The 22787-nt window shown below is 51.0% G+C and overlaps 1 protein-coding gene across 1 annotated transcript in view; it reads left to right on the top strand.

The window, feature by feature from the left end:
- Nucleotides 1-22787, top strand: part of LOC138821206 (mucin-2-like) — a 51317-nt gene that overhangs the window by 7858 nt on the left and 20672 nt on the right. Inside the window, exons 4-28 of the mRNA XM_070013299.1 lie at nucleotides 12-202; nucleotides 598-718; nucleotides 848-939; nucleotides 1437-1567; nucleotides 2297-2432; nucleotides 2696-2839; nucleotides 3128-3316; nucleotides 6239-6348; nucleotides 8072-8293; nucleotides 8744-8888; nucleotides 9227-9454; nucleotides 10036-10925; nucleotides 12415-12551; nucleotides 13892-14032; nucleotides 14296-14432; nucleotides 14727-14800; nucleotides 15580-15669; nucleotides 16116-16317; nucleotides 16911-17016; nucleotides 19456-19507; nucleotides 19845-19934; nucleotides 19982-20087; nucleotides 20616-20801; nucleotides 21298-21348; nucleotides 21744-21902. Coding sequence (XP_069869400.1) covers nucleotides 12-202; nucleotides 598-718; nucleotides 848-939; nucleotides 1437-1567; nucleotides 2297-2432; nucleotides 2696-2839; nucleotides 3128-3316; nucleotides 6239-6348; nucleotides 8072-8293; nucleotides 8744-8888; nucleotides 9227-9454; nucleotides 10036-10925; nucleotides 12415-12551; nucleotides 13892-14032; nucleotides 14296-14432; nucleotides 14727-14800; nucleotides 15580-15669; nucleotides 16116-16317; nucleotides 16911-17016; nucleotides 19456-19507; nucleotides 19845-19934; nucleotides 19982-20087; nucleotides 20616-20801; nucleotides 21298-21348; nucleotides 21744-21902 — 4130 coding nt within the window. The remainder of the gene's footprint in view (nucleotides 1-11; nucleotides 203-597; nucleotides 719-847; nucleotides 940-1436; nucleotides 1568-2296; nucleotides 2433-2695; nucleotides 2840-3127; nucleotides 3317-6238; nucleotides 6349-8071; nucleotides 8294-8743; nucleotides 8889-9226; nucleotides 9455-10035; nucleotides 10926-12414; nucleotides 12552-13891; nucleotides 14033-14295; nucleotides 14433-14726; nucleotides 14801-15579; nucleotides 15670-16115; nucleotides 16318-16910; nucleotides 17017-19455; nucleotides 19508-19844; nucleotides 19935-19981; nucleotides 20088-20615; nucleotides 20802-21297; nucleotides 21349-21743; nucleotides 21903-22787) is intronic.

The raw sequence follows: 22787 nt of genomic DNA on the forward strand, positions 1-22787 counted from the left end.
ATATTCCCCAGATCCCAATGTTCATACTCCCCCGATCCCAGGGTACACACTCCCCTGATCCGAGTGTACACACTCCCCCGATCCCAATGTCCACACTCCCCATATACCATTGTACAAACTCCCATGATCCCAGTGTACACAATCAACAGATCCAATGTCCACACTCCCCAGATTCCAATGTACAAACTCCTCGTATATCAGTGTACAAACTTCCCAAATCTGGTGTCTACTTTCCCATTTTCACGTGTCTACACTCCCCAGATCCTAGTGTGCACAATACAAAGAGTCCAGTGTTCACATTCCCCAAATCCCAGGATCCACATTGCCCAGATCCCAGTGTCCACACTCCCAAAAACCGAGTGACCACAATCCTAATATTCCAGTGTCCACACTCCCTAGAACCCAGTGTCCACACTCCCAAGATCCCAGTGTCCACACTTCCCAGATCCTAGGGTTCACATTTTCCTGATCCCAGTGGCAACACTCTCAGTGTCCACACTCGCCAGGTCCCAGTGTCCACACTCACAGATCCCTGTGTACACTCTCCTCTGATCCCAGTGTTCCCACTCCCCAGATCCCATTGACCACACTCCCTAGATCCCAATGTTCATACTCCCCAGATCCCAGTTTTCACACTCTCCCTATACCAGTGTACAAACTCCCCAGATCCCAGTGTCCATACACCCCAAATCCAGTGTTCACCCTCCAAGATTCCAGTGTACACATTACACAGAGTCCAGTGTGCACACTCCTATGATCCCAGATTCCACACTCCACAGATTCCTGGGTGCACATTCCTCAGACCCAGTTTCCACACATCCAAATTCCTAGTGTCCGCACCCCATAGATCACAGTGTCCACACTCAGCAGAGTCCAATGTTCTTATTCCAAAGGTACCAGTGTCCACAATCCACAAGGCCCAGTGTCCACACTATGCAGGTACCATTTCCAAACTCGACAGATCCCAGTGTCCACGATTCACAGAGTCTGGTGTCCACACTCCCAACAGCCTAGGATCCACATTGCCCAGATCAAAGTGTCTACACTCCCAAGATCCCAGTGTCCACACTCTCCAGATCCCAGTCTCCAAACTCCACAGATCCTAATGTCCACACTCCCCATATCCGAGTGTTAACACTCCAAAGAGTAGTACAGTGTCCAAACTTCCAACATCCCAGCCTCCAGAATCCAGAGATTCCAGTGTCCACACTGCCAAGATCCCATTGTCCATACTCCCCAACCCCAGAGTCCATAGATTCCAGTGTCCACACTTCCCAGATCTCAATGTCCACACTCACAAGTTCCCAGTGTTCATACTCCCACGATCCAGAATTAAAACTCCCCCTATCCCAGTGTCCACATTATGCAGATACCGGTGGGCACACTTCCCTAAACCAGTGTCCATATGGCCCTAATCCCAGTATCCACATTTTCAGATCACCAGTATACGCTTTCCAGATCCCAGTATCCACACTCCCCAGATATCAGTGTCCACATTCCCAAGATCCCAGTGTCCCCACTCCCAAGATACTGGGATCATTTGACGGTGGATATTGGGATTTGGGCAGTGTGGACACTGGAATCTATAGAGTGTGGATACTGGGATATGGGGAGTTCGGACACTGCATTCTTTGGAATGTTGACACTGGGATATGGGGCGTGTGGATCCTGGGATCAGAGGAGGGTCCACACTCCCCACTCGTTAGTGTCCACAGTCCATGGACTCAAGTGTCCACATTCCCCAGATCTTAGTGTGCTCACTAATCACAGTGTCTTCACTCCCCTGATACCCTTATCCACACTACCGAGTTCAGTGTGCAGACTCCCCAGATGCCGGTGTCCACACCCCACCCATTACAGTGTCCATACTCCACAGATCCAATGTTCAAACTAACCGTATCCCTGTGTCCACACTGCTCAGATTCAGTGTGCACTGGACGACCCAGAGTCCAGTGTGCTCACTCTTTTGAACCCAGTGTCCACACTACCAAGATCCCTGGGTTCACACAACCCAATTCCCAGTGTGCACACTACCCAGAGTCCAGTGTACACATTCCTCTGATCCCAGGTTCCACACTCCCCATATCCCAATGTTAACATCCAAAAGAGTACAGTGTCCAAACTCCCCACATCCCAATATCCCGACTCCATAGATTCAACACTGCCTAGATCACAGTGCAGTGTCCACACTCCCCAGATGCCAATGTCCCCACACCACAGATCCCAATGTTCACATTCCCCCAATCACAGGGTAGACACTCCCCAGTTCCCATTGTTCACACTGCCCCTATCCCAGTGTCCACACTCCCAGATTCCTGTGCCCACACTCTCCCAATCCCAGTGTCCACACTCCTCAGATGCCAGTGTCTGCCAACCCAGATCCAAGTGTGCACATTACCAACAGTCCAATGTGCCCACTTCTCAGATCCCAGGTTCCACACTCCACATATCCCAGTGTCAACAATACAAAGAGTACAGTGTCCCAAGTCTCCATATCCCAGTAACCAGACTCCTTAGATTGTAGTGTATACACTGCCCAGATCCAGGGTCCACACTCCCCAGATCTCAGTGTCTACTCTCCCTAGGTCCCAGTCTCCACATTCCCAAAGCTTCAATGTCCACAGTGCATGGACTCAAGTGTCCACATTCCCCATATCTTAGCGTCCTCACTAATCACAGTGTCCACACTCCCCAGATACCAATGTTCACACTCCCCAGAGTGCATGTGCAGACTCCCCAGATGACAGTGGCCACAACCCACAGAGCAAAGTGTCCACACTCTCCAGATCCAATGTGCACAATACCCAGATCCCAGCGGCCAAACTGCTCAGATACCAGTGTAAACACTACCTTGAGTCCACTGTGCACACTCCTCTGATCTTAGGGTCCACACTCCCAGGATCCCAGGGTGCACTTTCCTCAGACCCACTGTCCACACAACACAATTCGCAGTGTCCACACCTCACAGAGCAGTGTCCACACTCCCCAGAGTTCATTGTTCACATTTCCCAGATACCAGTGTCCACACTCTCTACATCCCAGTGTGCACAGTCCCCAGACTCCAGTGTCCAATCTCCACAGAATACACCCTCCACACTCCTCCCATCATGGTGTCCACACTCCCCAGATACCAATGTTCACACTCCCCCGATCCCAGTTTTCACAATCCCCAGATCCCAGTGTCCATGCTCCCCAGATCCAGGTGTCCAGATTTCCCTTATCCCAGTGTCCACACTGCCAGATCCCAGTGTCCACACTCCCACCATCCCAGTGTCCACACTCCCAAGATCCCTGTATTTGCAGAACCCTGATCCAAGTGGGCACACTCCCCCTATCCCAGTGTCCACACTCCCCAGATCACAGTGTTCACAATACCCAGTGACCAGTGTGCACACTCCTCAAATCCCATGGTCCCCATTCCAAAGAGTAGAGCGTCGAAACTCCTCATATCCCAGTATCCAGATTCCATAGTTTCAGCATCCCAGTGTCCACAATCCTTGATCCCAATGTGCACACTCCTCAGAGTCCAGGGTGCACACTCCTCAGAGTCCAATATCCTCACTCCCGAGATCCCAGTGTCTTCACTCCCCAGATCCTAGTGTCCAAACAAGCAGATCTCAGGGTGCACACTACTCAGAGTCCAATGTGCACACTCCTCAGCTCCCAGGGCCCATACTCCCCATATCTCAGTGACAGCACTCCAAAGGTTACAGTGTCCAAACTCCCCACTTCCCTGTATCCATAGACTCCAGTGTGCACACTCCCCAGATCCCAGTGTCCACACTCCTCCATTCACATTGACCACACTCCAAGATCCCAGTGTCCACAGTCCCTATTTCCCAGTGTCCAAATTTGCAAGATCCCAGTGTCCACACTGCCCAGATCCCAATGTCCACACTCCCCTGATACTAGTGTACACACTCCCACTACACCAGTGTACGAATCCGCAGATCCTAATGTCCAAACTCCCAGAACCCCATGTCCCCACTCTCCATATCCCAGTGTCCACACTCCTCAGATCCTGGTGTGCACACTACCGACAGTCGAGTGTGCACACTTCTCTAATCCCAGGTTCCACACTCCCCGTATCCCAGCGTCAACACTTCAATGAGTAGTGTCCAAACTCCCCACATCCCAGTATCCAGAGTCCATAGATTCCACTGTCCAAACTGCCCAGATCCAGAATCAACACTCCCCAGAGTGCAGTGTGAAGACTCCCCAGATGCCAGTGTCCACACCCCACAGAGCACAGTGTCCATACCCCAGAGAGCACAGTGTCCACACTCAGCAGAGTCCAATGTTCTTACTCCCAATAACCCAGTGTTCACAATGTACAAGTTCCAGTGCCCACACTCCCCAGATACCAATGTCCAAACTCTCCAGATCCCAGTGTCCACAATTCATAGAGTCCGGTGTCTACACTGCCAACATTCTAGGATTCACACTACCCAAATCCAAGTGTCCTCATTCTCAAGATCCCAGTGTCCACATTCTCCAGATCCCAGTGTCCACAGTCCACTGTTCCCAGTGTCCACACTCCACTCCCAGGATCCCAGTGTGCACACTCCCTTATACCAGTGTTCATACTCCCAAGATCCCAGTATCCACACCTCCAGATCCCTGAGTCCACACTCTCCAGTTATCAGTATCCACACTCCCCAGATCCCAGTGTCCACACTTCCCAGATATCATTGTTCACACTCCACAGGGACCAGTGTCCACACTCCCCAGATTTCTGTGTCCACACTCTCCAGAGCCCAGTGTCCATACTCCCCAGAAAACAGTGTCCACACTACCCAGATGCCACTGTCCACACTCCAAGACCCCCGTGTCAACACTTTCCAGATCACAGTGTCAAAACTCCCCAGATCCCATTGCCCACTCACCCAGATCCCAGTGTCCATACTACCCAGAGTTCAGTGTGCACAATCCTGTAATACCAGGTTCCACACTCCCCGTATCCCATGTCAAAACTCCAAAGACAATACAGTGTATAAAATCCCCTCATCCCAGTATCCAGAATCCATAGATTCCAGTGTCTACACTGCCCAGATCCCAGTATCCATACTCCACACACCCCAGATTCCATAGATTACAGTGTCCACACTCCCCAGATCTCAATGTGCACATTCCCAAGATCCCAGTATTCATAGTTCCCATATCCAGAGTTAATACTCCCCCTCCTCCAGTGTCCATACTTCCTAGATCCCACTGTGCACTCTCCACCTATCCTAGTGTCTACAATGGCCTGATCCCAGAATCCCCGCTCCCAGATACCTGAATCCACACATTCCAGATCCCAGTATCCACACTCCCCAGATATCAGTTTCCACATTCCCAAGATCAAAGTGTCCCCACTCACAAGATCTCAGTATCCACACTCCCTAGATACCATGTCCACAATCCCAAGATCCTAGTGTTCACACTCCCAAGATCCCAGTGTTCACATTATTCAATTGCAAGCGTCCACACTCCCCACATCCCAGTGTCCACACTCCAAGATCTCCATGTTCTCACTCTCCAGATCCCAATGTCCACATTTCCCAGACCCCAGTGTGCATAATCCCCCTATTCCAGTTTCTAAACTCCATAGATCCCATTGTCCACACTCCTAGATTCCTGTGTCCATACTCTCCACATCCCAGCGTGCACCAACCCAGATCCCATTGTGCATTCTACCCAGAGTCCAGTGTGCACACCCCTCTGATCCCAGGTTCCACACTACCCATATCCCAAAGTTAACACCCAAAAGAGTACAGTGTCCAAACTGCCCATATTGCAATATCCTGACTCCATAGATTCCAGTGTCCACACATGGCCAGATCACAGTGTCCACACTCCCCAGATGCCAATATCCTCACACCACAAATCCCAGTGTTCCCATTTCCCCGCTCCCAGGGTACGTACTCCCCAATCTGATTGTTCACACTCCCGCTATCCCAGTGTCCACAATCCCAGATTCATGTGTCCACACACTCCCAATCCCAGTGTCCACACTCCTCAGATCTCAGTGTCCACCAAGCTAAATCCCAGTGAGCACACTACCCAGAGTCCAGTGTGCACACTCCTCTGATCCCAGGTTCCATGCTCCCCATATCCAAATGTTAACACCCCAAAGAGTACAATGTCCAAACTCCCTACATCCCAATATCCAGACTCCACAGATTCCAGTGTCCACACTGCCCAGATCAGTGTTCACACTCCCCAGATCCCAGTGTGCACAATCTCCCTATTCCAGTTTCCAACTCCATAGATCCCAGTGCCCAATTCCCAGATCCCCGTGTCTACACTCTCCAAATCACAGTGTCCAAACGCCATGGATCCCCTGGTGTACCCTCACAGATCCTTGTATCCACACAATGCAGAGTCCAGTGAGCACAGTCCCATAATTCCAGATTCCACACTTCCCATATCCAAGTGTCAACACTCTAAAGAAAACAGTGTGCAAACTCCTCACATCCCAGTATCCAGACTCCAAATATTCCAGTGCCCACCCTGCCCAGTGTACAGTGCCCAGATTCCAGTGTACAATCCCCAGATCCCATTGTCCAGATTCCCCAGAGCCAAGTGTTCATACTCCCCTCAACCCAGAGTTCACACACCCCTTATATCAGTGTCCAAACTTTACAGGTACCAGTGTCCACTCTCCCCAGATCTCAGTGTCCACAGTCCTCAGATTTCAGGATTCGCACTCCCTAGATCTCAGTGAGCACATTCCCCCCTATCCCAGTGTACACACTCCCCAGATCCCTGTGTCCACCCTCTCAGATTCCAGTGTGCACACTACATACAATCCATTGTGCCCACTTCTCTGATCCCAGTTCCCACACTCCCCATATCCCAGTGTCAACACTGCAAAGAGAACAGTGTCCCAACTCCCCACATCCTAGTATCCAGACTCCATAAATTGCAGTGTATACAATGTCCTGATCTAGGGTCCACTCCCCTGATCCCAGTGTCCACCCTTCCTAGATCCCATTGTCCACACTCTCCAAGCTTCAGTGTCCACAGTCCATGGACTCAAGTGTCCACATTCTCCCAATATTATTGACCTCACTAATCACAGTGTCTTTACTCCCCTGATACCTTTATCCACACTACCCAGAGTTCAGTGTGCAGAATCCCCAGATATCGGTGTCCACACCCCACCGAGAACAATGTCCATAATCCCCAGATCCAATGTTCACATTCCCCATATCCCAGTGTCCACACTGCTCAGATCCCATTGTCCACAATTCCCAGAGTCCACTGTGCACACTCTTCTGAACCCAGGGTACACACTTCCAAGATCCCAGGGTGCACACTCCCCAGATCCCAGTGTTCACACAACCCAATTCCCAGTGTGCATACTACCCAGAGTCCAGTGTGCACACTCCTGTGATCCCAAGTTCCAAACTCCCCATATCCAAATCTTAACACCCAAAAGAGTACAGTGTCCAAACTACCCACAGCCCACTATCCAGACTCTATAGATTCCAGTGTCCACACTGTCCAGATCACAGTGTCCACACTCCCCAGATGACAATGTCCCCACACCACAGATCCCAATGTTCACATTCCCCTGATCCCTCAGTACACACTCCCCAGTTCCCATTGTTCATACTCCCTCTATCCCAGTGTCCACACTCCCAGACCCCCATGTCCACACTCTGCATGTACCTGTTTCCACACTCCTCAGATCCCAGTGTCCACCAACACAGATCCCATTGTGCACACTACCCAAAGTCCAGTGTGTACACTCCTCTGTTACCAGGTTCCACACTCCCCATATCCCCGTGTCAACATTCTAAAGTGTACAGTGTCCAAACATCCATATCCCTGTGTCCAGACTCCGTAGATTCCAGTGTCCACACTGCCCAAACACCAGTGTCTACACTCCCCAGATCCCAGTGTGCACAATCCCACTAGTCCAGTTTCCATCTCCATAGATCCCAGTGTCCACACTCCCATATTCCCATGTTCACACTCTCTAATTCACAGTGTCCAAACTCCCTGGATCCCATTGTGTACCCTCCCATATCCCTGTATCCACACTATCTAGAGTCCAGTGTGCACACTCCTATAATCCCAGGTTCCACACTCCCCATATCCAAGTGCCAACACTGCAAGGAAAACAGAGTGCAAACTCCCCACATCCCAGTATCCAGACTCCAAAGATTCCAGTGCCCACACTGCCCAGATCCCAGTGTCCAATTCCCCAGATCCCAATATCCACATTCCCCAGATCCCTCTGTTCATCCTCCCCCCAACTCCGAGTTCATACATCCCCTATACCAGTGTGCAAACTCCCCAGGTACCAGTGTCCACACTCCGTAGATTTCAAGATTCACATTCCCTCGATTCCAGGGAGCACATTCCTCCTAACCCAGTGTACACACTGCCCAGATGCTAGTTTCCTCACTCCCCAGATCACAGTGTCCACTCTCTCAGATCCCAGTGTGCACACTACCCACAGTACAGTGTGCCCACTTCTCTGATCCCAGGTTCAACACTCCCCATATCCCAGTGCAAAACTGGAAACAGTACAGTGTCCCAACTCCCCACATCCCAGTATCCAGACTCCATAGATTGCAGTGTCTACACTGCCCAGATCCAGGGTCCACAATGCCCCGATCCCAGCGTCTACCCTCCTTAGATCCTAGTGTCCCTACTCCCCACGCTTTAGTGTTCACAGTGCATGGACTCAAGTCCACATTCCCCAGATCTTAGTGTTTGCACTAATCGCAGTGTCCTCACTCTTCAGATACCAGAGTCCACACTCCCGAGAGTACAGTATGCAGACTCCCCAGATGCCAGTGGCCACACCCCACAGAACACAGTATCCACAAAACCCAGATCCAATGTGCATAATAACCAGATCCCAGTGGCCACACTGCTCAGATACCAGTGTACACACTACCCAGAGTCCCGTGTGCACACTCCTCTGATCCTAGTGTCCAAAATCCCCAGATTTCTGGGTGCACTTTCCTCAGATGCACAGTCCAAACAACCCAATTCCCAGTGTCCATAACCCACCGAGCAGTGTCCACACTCCCCAGAGTCAAGTGTCCTCACTACCAAGATACCTGTGTCCATAATCCAGAGTCCATCGTGCACACTCCCTAGATCCCAGTGTGTACAGTCCACAGACTCCAGTGTCCACACTCCACAGAGTACACCCTCCACACTCCAACATCCAGGTGTCCACACTTGTCATATCCCAATGTTCACACTCCCCTGATCCCAGTGTTCACAATCCCCAGATCCCAATGTCCATACTCCCGAGATCCAAGTATCCAGACTTCCCTGATCCAAGTGTCCAAACTGCCAGATCCCAGTGTCCACACTCCCCAGATCCCAGTGTCGACACTTCCAACATTCCATTGTCCAAACTCCCAAGATCCCAGTGTCCACACTCCCAAGATCCCAGTGTCCACACTCCCAAGATACCAGTGTTCACTGAACCCCAATCTAAGTAGGCACATTCCCCTTATCCCAGTGTCCATATTCCCCAGGTCCCAGTGTCCACACCCTCCAGATCCCAGTGTCCACACTCCCAGGTCACAGTGTGCACATTACCCAGTGACCAGTGTGCACACTCCTCAATTCCCATGGTCCACACTCCCCCTACCACAGTGTCCACACTCGAAAGAGTAGCTTGTCCAAACTCCTCAGATCCCAGTATCCCGACTCCATAGATTCAGAGATCCCAGTGTCCACATTCCTAGATCCCAATGTGCACACTCCTCAGAGTCCATGGTGCACACTCCTCAGAGTCCAATGTCCTCACTCCCGAGATCCCAGTGTCCTTACTCCCCAGATTTTAGTGTCCAAATTCCCAGATCCCAGGATGCACACTAATCAGAGTCCAATGTGCACACTCCTTAGATCCCAGGGTCCGTATTCACCATATCTCAGTGTCAACACTCCAAAGCTTACAGTGTCGAAACTCCCCACTTCCCAGTATCGACACTCCATAGACTCCAGTGTGCACACTACCCAGATCCCAGTGTCCACACTTCCCCATTCTCATTGACCACACTTCCAAGATCCCAGTGTCCACAGTCCCCATTTCCCAGTGTCCAAATTTGCAAGATCCCAGTGTCCACACTCCCCAGATCCCAATATCCACACTATCCAGATTTCAGTGTGCAGACTTCCCAGATGCCTGTAGCCACACCCCACAGAGCACAGTGTCCACACTCCAAAGATCCAATGTGCATAATATCCAGATCCCAGTGGCCACACTGCTCAGATACCAGTGGACACACTACCCAGATTCCAGTGTGCACACTCCTTTGATCCTAGGATCCACACTCCCCAGATCCCTGGTTGCACTTTCCTCAGACCTACTGTCCATTCAACCCAATTCCCAGTGTACACACCCCACAGAGCAGTGTCCACACTCCCCAGAGTCCAGTGTCCTCACTACCAAGATCCCAGTATCTATGATCCACAGAATCCATTGTCCACATTCCCCAGATATCAATGTCCACACTCCCTATATCCCAGTGTGCACAGTCCCCAGACTCCAGTGTCCACACTCCAAAGAGTACACCGTCCACACTCCTCACATGCTGGTGTCCACACTCCCTGGATCCCAATATTCACACTACCCCGATCCAAGTGTTCACAATTCCCAGATTCCAGTGTCCATACTCCCTAGATACAAGGGTCCAGACTTCCCTGATACCGGTGTCCACACTGACAAATCCCAGTGTCCACACTTCCCCGATCCCAGTCTCGACACTCCCAACATCCCAGTGTCCACAATCCCAAGATCCCAGTGTCCACACTCCCAAGATACCAGTGTTCAAATAACCCCCTTCCAAGTGGGCACACTCCCCTTATCCCAGAGTCCACACTCCCCAAATCCTAGTGTCCACACTCCCCAGATCCCAGTGTCCACACTCCCAGGTCACAGTGTGCACATTACCCAGAGACAAGTATGCACACTCCTCAAATCCCATGCTCCACACTCCCCATATCACAGTGTCCACAGTCGAAAGAGTAGCATGTCCAAACTCCTCATATCCCAGTATCCAGAATCCATTGATTCAGAGATCCCAGTGTCCATACTACTAGATCCCAATGTGCACACTCCTCAGAGTCCATGGTGCACACTCCTCAGGGTCCAACGTCCTCACTCCCGAGATCCCAGTGTCCACACTCCCCAGATCCTAGTGTCCAAACAAGCAGATCCCAGGGTGCACACTACTCAGAGTCCAAAGTGCACACTCCTCAGATCCCAGGGTCCATACTCCTCATATCTCAGTGTTAACACACCAAAGGTTACAGTGTCCAAACTCCCCACTTTCCAGTATCCAGACACCATAGACTCCAGTGTGCACACCCCAAGTTCCAAATGTTCAATCTCCCCCGTTCGCAGTGTACACACTCCCCTGACCCCACTGTCCACAATCCCCATATCCCAGTGTACACACTCCCAAGTTCCTGTGTCAACACTCTCCAGATCCTAGTGACCACACTCCCAAAATCTAGTGTCTACACTTCCCAGATCCCAATGTCCATACTCCCAAGATCCCAGTGGTCACAGTCTCCCTATACCAATGTACAAACCCCCTAGATCCCAGTGTCCACACACCCCAAACCCAGTGTCTACCCTCCAAGGTCCAAGTTTAGACAATACCAAGAGTTCAGTGTGTACACTCCTCTATTCCATGATCAACACTTCTCATATCCCAGTGTCCATATCCTAGTATCCAGACTCCATAGATTCCAGTGTCCACACCCTCCAGATCCAGGTTCCACACTCCCCCGATTTCAGTGTCCAGCCTCCCAAGATCCCAGTGTCCAAATTCCCCATGTCTCAGTGTCCACAGTCCATGAACTCAAGTGTTCATATTACTAGATCTTAGTGTCCTCAGTAATCACAGTCTGATGTCCACACTCCCCGATATGAGTGTCCACACTCCCAGATACCAGTGTACACACTTCCCAGAATTCAGTGTGTAGACTCCTCAGATGCCGGTGGCCATATCTCACAGACCACAATGTCCATACTCCCCAGATCCAATATTCACACTCCCCAGATCCCAGTTTGCACACTACCCAGAGTCCAGTGTGCATACTCCTCTATCCCAGAGTCCACACTCACCAGATTCCTGGGGAGAAAGTCCACATTCCCCAGATGCCTCAGACCCAGTTTGCACACAACACAATTCCCAGTGTTCACAATCCACAGAGCACAGTGTCCACACTCAGCAGAGTCCAGTGTTCTTACTCCCAAGATCCCAGTGTCCACAATCCACAAAGTCCAGTGTACACACTCCCCAGATACCAGTGTCCAAACTCTCGAGATGCCAGTGTCCACGATTCACAGAGTCTGGTATCTACACTCCCAACATCCTAAGATCCACATTGTCCAGCTCCAAGTGTCCACACTCCCAAGATCCCAGTGTCCACACTCTCTAGATCCAGTGTTCACAGTCCACAGATCCCAGTGTCCACACTCCTCAGATCCTAGTGTACACACTCCCCTATCCCAGTGTCCACACTCCCAAGATCCCAGTGTCCACACTGCTAGATCCCCAAGTCCACACTCTCCAGATGTCTATATCCACACTCCCCAGATCCCAGTGTCCACACACACTTCCAAGATATCATTGTTCACACTCCCGAGTCCAGTGTCCACATTGACTAGATCCCAGTGCCCACATTCCCCAGATTCCAGTGTCTATACTCCACAGAACCCAGTGTCAACACTCCCCAGATCCCGGTGTCTAAACTCCCAGATCCCAGGGGGCACACTACTCAGAGTTCAATCTGCACAGTCCTCAGATTCCAGGGTCCATATTTCCCATATCTCAGTGGCAACACTCCAAAGGTTATAGTGTCCAAACTCCCCACTTACCAGTATCTAGACTCCATAGAGTCCAGTGTGCACACTCCCCAGATCCCAGTGTCCACACTCCCAGATCCCCATGTCCACGCTCTCCAGATGCCAGTGTCCAATATCCCCAGATCCCATTGTCCACCCATCCAGATCTCAGTGTCCAAACTACCAGAGTTCAGTGTGCACACTCCTGTAATCCCAGGTTCTACACTCACCAAATCCCAGTGTCAATACTCCAAAAAGTAGTAGTGTCCAAACTCCCTACATCCCATTATCCAGAGTCCATAGATTCCAGTGTTCACACTGCCCAGATCCCAGTGTCCATACTCCCCACACCCCAGATCCCATAGATTCCAGTGTCCACACTCCCCAGTTTTCAATGTGCACACTCCCAAGATCCCAGGGTTCATATTCCCTCCATTCAAAGTTAATATTCCCCTATCCCAGTGTCCACACTCCTCAGATCCCAGTGTGCACACTCCCCCATCCCAGTGTCCACACTGCCCTGATCCCAGTATCCACACTCTCAGATCCCCGAGTCCACACTTTCCAGATCCCAGTATCCACACTCCCCAGATATCAGTGTCCACATGCCCAAGATTCCAGTGTCCCTACTCCCGAGATCTCAGTGTCCACACTCCCTAGATCCCAGTGTCCACAATACCAAGATCCTAGTCTTCACACTCCCAAGATCCCAGTGTCCACATTACCCCATTCCAAGTGTCCACACTCCCCCTATCCCAGTATCCACACTGTCCTAATCCTAGTATCCACACTCCCAGTTCCCTGAGAACACACTTTCCAGATCCCAGTATCCACACTCCCAGATATCAGTGTCCACCTTCCTAAGATCTCAGTGTCCCCATTCCTGAGATCCCAGTGTCCACACTCCCTAGATCCCAGTATGCACAATCCCAAGATCCTAGTTTTCACACTCCTAAGATCCCATTGTCCACATTACCCAATTCCAAGTGTCCACAGTTCCCAGATCTCAGTGTTCACAATCCCCAGATGTGAGTGTACACACTCCCAGTTCCCTGTGTCCACCCTCTTCAGATCCCAGTGCCCACCCTCCTACATCCAAGTGTTCACACGACTCAGAGTCCAGTGTGCACCCTCCTCTGACCCCAGGATCCACTCCTCCTATCCCAGTGTCAACATTCCAAAGAATACAGTGTCCAAACTCCCCACATCCCAGTAACCACACTCCATAGATTCCAGTGTCCACACTGCCCAAATCCCAGTGTCCACCCTCCCAAGATCCCAGTGTCCACACTCTCCACGCTTCAGTGTCCACAGTTCATGGACTCAAATGACCACATTCCCCAGGTCTTAGTGACCTCACTAATCAGTGTCTTCACTCCCCTGATACCATTATCCACACTACCCAGAGTTCAGTGTGCAGAATCCCCAGATGCCAGTGTTCACACCCCACTGAGCACAGTCTCCATAATCCCCAGATCCAGTGTTCACACTCCCCACATCCCAGTGTCCACACTGCTCAGATCCCACTGTGCACACTACACAGAGTCCAGTGTGCACACTCCTCTGATCAAGGTTCCAAACTCTCCATATCCCAATGTTAACACCCAAAAGAGTACAGTGTCCAACCTCCTCCCCACAGCCCAGTATCCAGACTCCATAGATTCTAGTGTCCACACTGCCCAAATCCCAGTGTCCATGCACCCAAGATCCCAGTGTCCACACTCCCCATGCTTCAGTCTCCACAGTCCATGGACTCAAGTGTTAAATTCCCCAGAGCTTTGTGTCCTCAGTAATCACAGTGTCTTCATTCCCTTGAAACCATTATCCATACTACCTAGAGTTCAATTGCAGACTCCCCAGATGCCGGTGTCCACACCCCACTGAGCTCAGTGTCCATAATCCACAGATCCAATGTTCACACTCTTCATCTCCCAGTGTCCATACTGCTCAGATACCAGTGTGCACACTACCCAGAGTCCAGTATGCATTCTTTTCTGAACCCAGGGTCCACACTATCCAGATGCCTGGGTGCACACTCCCCTGATCCCAGTGTCCACACAACACAATTCTCAGTGTGCATACTACTCAGAATCCAGTGTGCACACTCCTCTGATCCCAGGTTCCACACTCCCCATATCCTAGTGTCAACACTCCAAAGAGTACAGTGTCCAAACTCCCCATATCTGAGTATCCAGACTCCATAAATTCCAATGTCCACACGGCCCAGATCCCAGTGTCCACACTCCCCAGATCCCAGTGTGCACAATCCCAATATTCCAGTTTCCAACTCCATAGATCCCAGTGTCCACACTCCCAGATCCCCATGTTCACACTCTCCAAATCACAGTGTCCAAATCCCTGGATCCCATGGTGTACACTCCCAGATCCCTGTATCCACCCTAACCAGAGTCCAGTGTGCACACTCCTATAATCCCAGGTTCCACACTCCCCATATCCAAGTGTCAACACTCCCAAGAAAACAGTGTGCAAACTCCCTACATCCCAGTATCCAGACTTCAAAAATTCCAGTGCCCACACTGCCCATCTCATAGTGTCCAATTCCCCAGATCCCAATCTCCACATTTCCTAGATCCCAGTGTTCATACTCCCCTGGGTTTAGGGGAGTATATATCCCCTATACCAGTGTCCAAACTCCCCAGGTACCAGTGTCCACACTCCCAAGATACTAGTGTCCACACTCCTCAGATTTCAGGATTCACACTCCCTCCATCCCAGTGAGCACATTCCCCCTATCCCAGTGTCCAAATTTCCCAGATGCCAGTGTCTATACTCCCCAGATCCCAGCGTCCACCCTCTCAGATCCCAGTGTCTACACTACCCACAGTCGAGTGCACACACTTCTCTCATCCCAGGTTCCACACTCTCCATATCCTAGTGTCAGCACTGCAAAGAGTGCAGTGTCCCAACTCCCCATATCCCAGTATCCAGACTCCATAGATTGCAATGTCTACCTTGCCCAGATCCAGGGTCTATACTCCCCCGTTCCCAGTTTCCACACTACCTAGATCCCAGTGTCCACACTCCCCAGATCCCAGTGTCCACACTCCCCATGCTTCAGTGTCCACAGTGCATGGACTCAAGTGTACATATTCTCCAGATCTTAGTGTCCTCACTAATCACAGTGTCCACACTCCCCAGATACACACTCCACAGAATGCAGTGCGCAGACTCCCCAGATGCCTGTGGCCACACCCCACTGAGCATACTGTCCATATTCCCAGGAACCAATGTTCACAATACCCATATCCCAATGGCTACACTGCTCTGATAACAGTGTACACACTATGCAGAGTCTAGTGTCCATACTCCCAACAGCTCAGTGTCCACACTCCCAAGATCCAAGTGTCCACACTCCCAAGATCCCAGTGTCCACACTCCCAAGATCTCAGTGTTCACAGAACCCCAATCCAAGTGGCTACACAACCCCTTTCCCAGTGTCCACACTCCCCAGATCCCAGTGTCCACACTCCATCACAGTGTGCAATTATCCAGAGATCAGTGTGCACACTCCTCAAATCCCATGGTCCACAGTCCCATATAATGTCCACACTCGAAAGAGTAGACTGTCCAAACTCCTCATATCCCAGTATCCAGACTCCATAGATTCAGAGATCCCAGTGTCCACAACTCCTAGATGCCACTGTGCACACTCCTCATCATCCAGGGTGCACACTCCTCAGAGTCCAATGTCCTCACTCCTGATATGCCAGTGTCCACACTCCCAAGATTCTCGTGTCCAAAACCCCAGATCGTAGGGTGCACACAACTCAGAGTACAATGTGCACATTCCTCGGATCCCAGGGTCCATACTCCCCATAACTCAGTGTCAACACTCCAAAGGTTACAGTGTCCAACCTCTCCACTTCCCAGTATCCATACTCCACATGAAACCAATGTTCATACTCCCCTGATCCCAGTGTACATACTCCCCAGATCCAAGTGTCCACAATACACAGAATCCAGTGTCCACATTCCCAACATCCTAGGATCCACATTGCCCAGATCCCAGTGTCCACAATCCCAACAACCCAGTGTCCACATTCCTAATATTCGTGTCCACACTCCCTAGAACCAAGTGTCCACACTCCCCAGATCCCAGTATACAAACTCTCAGATCCCAGTGTTCACATTCCCCTGATCCCAGTGTCCACACTGCCAGTGTCCACACTCCCCAGGTACCAGTGTCCACACTCCCAGATCCCTGTGTACACTCTCCTCTGTTCCCAGTGTCCCCACTTCCCAGATCCCATCGACCACACTCCCAATATCCCAGTGTCCACACTCCCCAGATACTAGTGACCACACCCCAAGTTCTAGTGTCCACAATCTCCCGATCCCAATGTTCATAAGACCAGATACCAAGCCGGGCACTGGTGGCTCACGCCTGTAATCCTAGCTACTCAGGAGGCTGGGATCTGAGGATCGCGGTTCAAAGCCAGCCCGGGCAGGAGAGACCGTGAGACTCCTATCTCCAATAAACCACCAGAAAACCGGAAGTGGCGCTGTAGCTCAAGTGGTAGAGCGCTAGCCTTGAGCTGAAGAGCTGAGGGACAGCGCCCAGGCTCAGAGTTCAAGCCCCACGACCGACAAAAAAAAAAAAAAGACCAGATACCAGTATTCACACTCTCCCTATACCAGTGTACAAACTCCCCAGACCTCAGTGTTGATATGCCTCAAATCCAGTGTCCACCCTCAAAGATACCAGTGTGCACATTACCCAGAGATCAGTGTGTACACTCCTATATCCCAGGATCCATACTTCTCATATCCCAGTGTCCACATCCCAGTATTCAGACTCCATAGATTCCGGTGTCCACACTGCCCAGATCCAGGGTCCACACTCCCCCGATCTCAGTGTCCACCCACACACAATCCCATTGTCCACACATCCCATGTCTCAGTGTCCAAAGTAAATGGTCTCAAGTGTCCATATTATCAGATCTTAGTGTCCTCAGTAATCACAGTCTAGTGTCCACACTTCCAGATACCAGGGTCCATACTTCCAGATAGCAATGTACACACTTCCCAGAGTGCTGTGTGCAGATTCCCAAGATGCCAGTGACGATATCTCACAGAGCACAATGTCCACACTCCCCAGATCAAATGTTCACACTCCTCAGATCCCAGTGTGCACACTACCCAGAGTCCAATGTGCAGATTCCTGGATGCACATTCCTCCGACCCAGTTTCCACACAATCCAATTCCCAGTGTCCACACCCAACAGAGCACAGTGTCCACACTCAGCAGAGTCCAATGTTCTTACTCCTAAGATCCCAGTGTCAACAATCCACAAGGTCCAGTGTACATACTCCCCAGATACCACTGTCCAAACTCTCCAGATCCCAGTGTCCATGATTCAGGGTCCGGTGTCTACCCTCCCAACATCCTTGTATCCACATTGCCCAGATCCAAGTGTCCACAGTCTACAGATCCTAGTGTCCATACTCCTCAGATACCAGTGTGCACACTCCCCAATCCCAGTGTCCACAATCCCGAGATCCCAGTATCCACACTGCCAGATCCCCGAGATCACACTCTTCAGATGTCAGTATCCACACTCCCCAGATCACAGTGTCCACACTTCTCAGATATCATTATTCACACTCACCAGAGTCCAGTATCAAAGTTCCCTAGATCCTAGTGTCCACATGCCCCAGAATCCAGTGTCTATACTCCCCAAACCCAGTGTCCACACTCCCAGAACCCCATGTCCAAACTCTCCAGATCACAGTGTCCAATCTCCCCAGATCCCATTGTCCACCCACCCAGATCCCAGTGTCCATACTACCCAGAGTTCAGTGTGCACACTTCTGTAATTCCAGGTTCCAAACTCCCCATATCCCAGTGTCAACACTCCAAAAATAGTACAGTGTCCAAACTCTCCACATCCCAGTATCCAGAATCCATAGATTCCAATGTCCACACTACCCAGAACTCAATGTCCACACTCCTAAGATCCCAGTGTCCACACTACCCAGACCCCAATGTGCACACTCCCCCCTATCCCAGTGTCCACACTTCCCTGATCCCAGTATCCACACTCCCAGATCCACGAGTCCACACTTTCAGATCCCAGTATCCACACTCCCCAGATATCAGTGTCCACATTCCCCAAATCCCAGTGTCCCCACTCCCCAGATCACAGTGTCTACTCTCCCTAGATCCCAGTGTCCACAATCCCAAGATCCTAGTGTTCACACTCCCAGATCTCCGTCTTCTCACTCTCCAGATTCCAGTGTCCACATTCCCCAGATCCCAGGGTGCACAATTCCACTATTCCTGTTTCCAAACTCCATAGATCCCAGTGTTCACACTCCCAGTTCCCCGAGTCCAACCTCTCCAGATCACAGTGACCACACTCCCATATTCCAGTGTTCCCACAACTCAGAGTCCAGTGTGCACCTTCCTCTGATCCCAGGATCCAAACTCCCCATATCCCAATGTTAACACCCAAAACCAGTGCCCACACTGCCCAGATCCCAGTGTCCAATTCCCCAGATCTCTATGTCCACATTCCCAGGATCCCAGTGTTCATACTTCCCCAAACCCAGAGTTCATACATCCCCTATACCAGTGTCCAAACCCCCCATGTCCCTGGGTCCACTCTCCCCAGATACCAGTGTCCACACTCCTCAGATTTCAGGATTCACACTCCCTCCATCCCAGTGAGCACATTCCCCCTATCCCAGTGCACACACTCCTCAGATGCCAGTGTCCACACTCCCCATTCCCAGTGTCCACCGTCTCAGATTCCAGTGTGCACACTACCCACAGTTGAGTGTGAATACTTCTCTGATCCCAGGTTCCACACTCCCCATATCCCAGTGTCATCACTGAAAACAGTACAGTGTCCCAAATCCCCATATCCTAGTATCCAGAATCCATTCATTACAGTGTCCACACTGCTCAGATCCCAGTGTCCATACTCCTGACACCCCAGAATCCATAGATTCCAGTGTCCACACTCCCCAGATCCCAGTGTGCATGCTCCCACTATCCCAGTGTCCACACTGCCCTGATCCCAGTATCCACACTGCCCTGATCCCAGTATCCACACTCACAGATCCCCTAGTCCACACTTTCCAGATCACGGTATCCACATTCCCCAGATATCAGTGAACACATTCCCAAGATCCCAGTGTCCATACACCCGAGATGCCAGTGTCCACACCCGAGATCCCAGTGTCCACAATCCCAAGATCCTAGTGTCCACACTCCCAGATACAAGTGTACACACTGCCCAGAGTACAGTGTGCAGACTCCCCACATGCCAGTGGCCATATATCACAGAGCACAATGTCCACACTCCACAGATCCAATGATCACACTCCCCAGATCCCACTGTGCACACCACCCCGAGTCCAGTGTGCACACTCCTCTGATCCCAGAGTCCACACTCCCCAGATTCCTGGGTGCACATTCCTCAGACCCAGTTTCCACACAACCCAATTCCAAGTGTGCACACCCCACAGAACAAAGTGTCCACACTCAGCAGAGTCCAATGTTCTTACTCGCAAGATCCCAGTGTCCACAATCCACAAGGTCCAGTATCCACACTCCAACTAGATACCAGTGTCCAAACTCTCCAGATCCCGGTGTCCACAATTCACAGAGTCCAGTGTGCACCCTCCTCTGATCCCAGGATCCACATTCCCCATATCCCAGTGTCAACATTCCAAAGAATACAGTGTGCAAACTCCCCACATCTCAGTATCCACACTCTATAGATTCCAGTGTCCATACTGCCCAAATCCCAGTGTCCACCCTCCCAAGATCCCAGTGTCCACACTCTCCACACTTCAGTGTCCACAGTCCATGCACTCAAGTGTCCACATTCCCTAGATATTAGTGACCTCACTAATCACAGTGTCTTCACTCCCCGATGCCATTATCCACACTACGCAGAGTTCAGTATGCAGAATCCCCAGATGCCTGTGTCCACACCCCGCCGAGCACAGAGTACGTACTCCCCAGATCCAATGTTCACACTCCCCGTATCCCAGTGTCCACACTGCTCAGACCCCAATCTGCACACTTCCCAGAGTCCAGTGTGCACACTCTTCTGAACCCAGAGTCCACACTACCAAGATCCCAGGGTGCACACTCCCTAGATCGCAGTTTACACACAACCCAATTTCCGGTGTGCATACTACCCAGAGTCCAGTGCGCACACTCCTGTAATCCCAGGTTCCACACTCTCCATATCCCAATGTTAACAACCAAAAGAGTAGAGTGTCCAGACTACCCACAGCCCAATATACAGACTCCATAGATTCCAGTGTCTACACTGCCAAGACCACAGTATCCACACTCTCCAGATGACAATGACCCCACACCACAGATCCCATTGTTCACATTTCCCTGATCCCAGGGTACACACTCCCCAGTTCCCATTGTTCATACTCCCTCTATACCATTGTCCACACTCCCAGACCCCTGTGTCCACACTCTCCAGATCCCAGTGTCCACACTCCTCCGATCCCAGTGTCCACCAACACAGATCCCAGTGTGCACACTACCCAGAGTCCAGTGTGAACCATCCTATGATCCCAGGATCCAAACTCCCCCAAATCCCAGTGTCACCATTCCAAAGAATAGTGTCCAAACTCCCCACATTCCAGTATGCATACTCCATAGATTCCAGTGTCTACACTGCCCAAATCCCAGTGTCCACTCACCCAAGATCCCAGTGTCCACACTCCCCACACTTCAGTGTCCACAGTCCATGGACTTAAGTGTCCACATTCCCCAGATCTTAGTGTCCTTAATAATCAGTGTCTTCACTCCCCTGATACCATTATCCAGTTCAGTGTGTAGACTACCCAGATGCCAGTGTCCACACCCCACTGAGCACAGTGCCCATACTCCCCAGATCCAATGTTCACACTCTCCATCTCCTAGTGTTCACAATCCCCAGATCCCAGTGTGCACACTCACCCTATCCCAGTGTCCACATTGTCCTGACCCCAGTATCCACACTCCCAGATACCCGAGTCCACACTCCCCAAATCCCAGTGTCCACATTGCTCAGATACCAGTGTGCACATTACTCAGAGTCCAGTATGCACACTCTTCTGAATCTAGGGTCCACACTACCCAGATCCATGGGTGCACACTCACCAGATTCCAGCGTCCACACAACCCAATTCCCAGTGTGCATACTACCCAGAGTCCAGTGTGTACACTCCTCTGATCCCAGGTCCAAACTCTCCATATCCCAAGGTTAACACCCAAATAGAACAGTGTCCAAACTCCCCACATCCCAATATCCAGACTCCATAGATTCCAGTGTCCACACTGACCAGATTGAAGTGTCCACACACCCCAGATGCCAATGTTCCCACAGCACAGTTCCCAATGTTCACATTACCCCATCCCAGGTTACACACTCCCCAGTTCCCATTGTTTACACTCCCCCAATCCCAGTAACACACTCCCAGATTCCTGTGGCCACACACTCCAGATCCCAGTGTCCACACTTCTCAGATGCTAGTGTCCAACAACCCAGATCCCAGTGTGCACACTACCCATAGTACAGTGTGCACACTCCTCTGATTCCAGGCTCCACACACCCCATATCCCCGTGTCAATATCACAAAGAGTACAGTGTCAAAACTCCCCATATTCAGATATTCAGACTCCATAGATTACAGTGTCCACACTACCCAGGTCCCAGTGTCCACACTCCCCACATCCCATTGTGCACAATCCCCCTATTCCAGTTTCCAACTCCATAGATCCGAGTGCTCACACTCCCAGATCCCCATGTCCACACTCTCCAAATCAGTGTCCATACTCCCCGGATCCCATTGTGTACTCTCCCAGTTTCCTGTTTACACACTATCCAGAGTCCAGTGTGCACACTCCTATAATCCCAGGTTCCACACTCCCCATATTCAAGTGTCAACACTCCAAAGGAAATAGGGTGCAAACTCTCCACATCCC

The sequence above is a fragment of the Dipodomys merriami genome, unplaced genomic scaffold (genome assembly GCF_024711535.1).
Source record: "Dipodomys merriami isolate MVZ:Mamm:240054 unplaced genomic scaffold, mDipMer1.0.p SCAF_90, whole genome shotgun sequence".
Taxonomy (NCBI): domain Eukaryota; kingdom Metazoa; phylum Chordata; class Mammalia; order Rodentia; family Heteromyidae; genus Dipodomys; species Dipodomys merriami.